At 46.4% G+C, this 2,517-nt stretch overlaps 1 protein-coding gene across 1 annotated transcript; it reads left to right on the top strand.

Annotated features, from left to right (window-relative positions):
- Positions 1 to 458: 458 nt before the first annotated feature.
- On the top strand, positions 459 to 1,890 carry LOC309961262 (ubiquitin carboxyl-terminal hydrolase 48-like; the record flags this gene model as incomplete). The annotated part of the gene is given in 3 exon segments (XM_082838339.1): positions 459 to 1,085; positions 1,089 to 1,552; positions 1,554 to 1,890. Coding segments are annotated over 3 exon segments (1,428 nt in total).
- Between the last annotated feature and the right edge of the window lie 627 nt (positions 1,891 to 2,517).

Below are 2,517 nucleotides of genomic sequence, written 5' to 3'. Positions count from 1 at the left end.
GGCAGAAAAGGCGTCCGTCTCAGAATGCCAGGAAAATATCCAAGGCCCCTTAAGCTTAGATCACCTTAGAAATGAAAAAAGGAGGGAAACCTCAGGGGAGTAAGAGGTCCTAGAATTTGACTTGGGAGCTACTTAAAGTAGACCCGGGCTTTAAATGCAGATGCTCATGCTACCATGAGTTGGCAAGACAAAGTTGTCAGCCAGCAATAGAAATAGGCCTTGTAAACCTAACATGAATTCCATTAGAGGAAAATAAAAAAGATATTGTTGCAGTTCAAAAAATTCATCTAACTTTATCAAATCAGAAGTTTTTGGCTGGCTTGGAAGACTAGTGGTGCGCAGGACGCTATCCTGGACAGGGGCTGAGACGCTGCTTCCCCAGCAGTGCAGGTGGCAGAGCCATTTGGGCAGCGACAGCAGCAGCGCCGGGCTCAGGAGGCGCTCCTCGGGCCAAGGCCATGGCCCCGCGGCTGCAGCTGGAGAAGGCGGCCTGGCGCTGGGCGGAGACGGTGGGGCCCGAGGAGGTGTTGCAGGAGCACATCTGGCTGGAGCCCTGCATCCGCGGCGTGTGCAGACGAAACTGCAAAGGAAATCCGAATAGCTTGGTTGGGATGGGTGAGCACATTTGGTTAGGAGAAATAGATGAAAATAATTTTCATAACACTGATGACCCCAACTGTGAGAGGAGAAAAAAGAGCTCATCTGTGGGCCTCACTAACCTGGGAGCTACTTGGTATGTCAACACATTTTTTCAAGTGTGGTTTCTTAACCTCGAGCTTCTGCAGTTGCTCTACTTATGTCCAAGCACCTATAGTGACTACATGATGGGAGGTGGTATCCAAGAAGAGAAAGATGAGCCTCAAGAAATTTGTGAGCATCTCCAGGACTTATTTGCCTTGTTACAAATCAGTAACAGGGGCTACATTGATCCATCGGGATTTGTTAAAGCTTTGGGCTTGGACACAGGGCAGCAGCAGGATGCCCAAGAATTTTCAAAGCTCTTTATGTCTCTTTTGGAAGATACTTTGTCTAAACAAAAGAATCCTGATGTGAGGAACATTGTCCAACAGCAGTTCTGTGGGGAATAAACTTATGTAACTGTCTGCAATCAGTGCTGCAGAGAATCTAAGCTTTTATCAAAGTTTTATGAACTGGAGTTAAATATCCAAGGCTACAAACAGTTAACAGATTGTATCTCAGAATTTTTGAAGGAAGAAAAATTAGGAATCAATCAGTACATTTGTGAAAACTGTCAAAGCAAACAGAATGCAACAAGGAAGATCCGACTCCTTAGTCTTCCTTGTACTCTGAACTTACAGCTAATGCGTTTTGTCTTTGACATGCAAACTGGACATAAGAAAAAGCTGAATACCTACATTGGATTCTCAGAAATTTTTGATATGGAGCCTTATGTGGAACACAAAGGTGGGTCCTATGTGTATGAGCATAGTGCAGTCCTCATACACAGAGAAGTGAGCACTTATTCTGGTCACTACATTGCCCATGTGAAAGATCCACAGTCTGGTGAATGGTATAAATCTAACAACGAAGACAGAAAAGATGGAGGGGAAGAAATTACAGCTAGGGATTGAGGAAGATCTAGCAGAACCTTCTCAATCCCAGACATGTATACCCAAGTGTGGCAAAGGAACTCACTGCTCTCGATATGCGTACATGTTGGTTTATAGACTGCAAACTCAAGAAAAACCCAACATAACTATTCAGGTACCAGCCTTTCATCAAGAGCTGGTAGATCGGGATAATTCCAAATTTGAGGAGTGGTGTATTGAAATGGCCAAGATGTGTAAGCAAAGTGTGGATAAAGGAAAAGCAAAGCATGAAGAAGTTAAGGAGCTGTACCAAAGGTTACCTGCTGGAGCTGGTCTGTAAGATCTTCTGGGACAGTCGGTGCCCAATCTGAGCTACTAGCTCCAGGTGGGCACCCTCACAACCTTATCTCTCAGGGCCTGACTAAGGCCTGGTTTAGAGCCTTGTGGGAGGTCTCTGGATGGGGGAGGCTAGGGTAGTGTAAAGGATGTAGCTTTCCAGGTGGATGTGGCACATGGGGTGTGGTCACCCCACTTCCCTGGGTGTGCAAAGATTGCAGAGCTCTGTTATGGCTACCCAAGAAAGAAACCAAGGAGCTCTAGTGAATGTACAGACTAGTGAAAGTAACAGCCATTTATTGAGCACCTGTGAATTAGGTGCCACCAGGAGCAGCACAAATTTGTTTTGTGATCTCACTCTCGGTGCCTATACATCTGCAGTCATTCTGTCACTTCCTAAGGCATTCTTGTCTTTATTGCTGAAGATCTGAGAAAAAAGTTTACCTGGGCACATTGCCTCAGGGAGCACTCACCTCATGAAGAAGCTCAGGGTAAAGGTAAGACTGCCAAAGCAGGAGTGAGAATGACTTGACGCCAGGAGGCAGACCTCAAAGAGGCCGCAGCCACAGGAGACTGGAGTCCTGGCCCCTGTCAGCCTTCCCAGAGGGCTTCAACTGGGCCCCTCAGGCCA

The sequence above is a fragment of the Leucopleurus acutus genome (genome assembly GCF_964270905.1).
Source record: "Leucopleurus acutus genome assembly, chromosome: 4".
Classification (NCBI taxonomy): domain Eukaryota; kingdom Metazoa; phylum Chordata; class Mammalia; order Artiodactyla; family Delphinidae; genus Leucopleurus; species Leucopleurus acutus.
The sequence above is the reverse complement of the archived record's forward strand: the minus strand, read 5'-3'. Positions and strand labels throughout refer to the sequence as shown.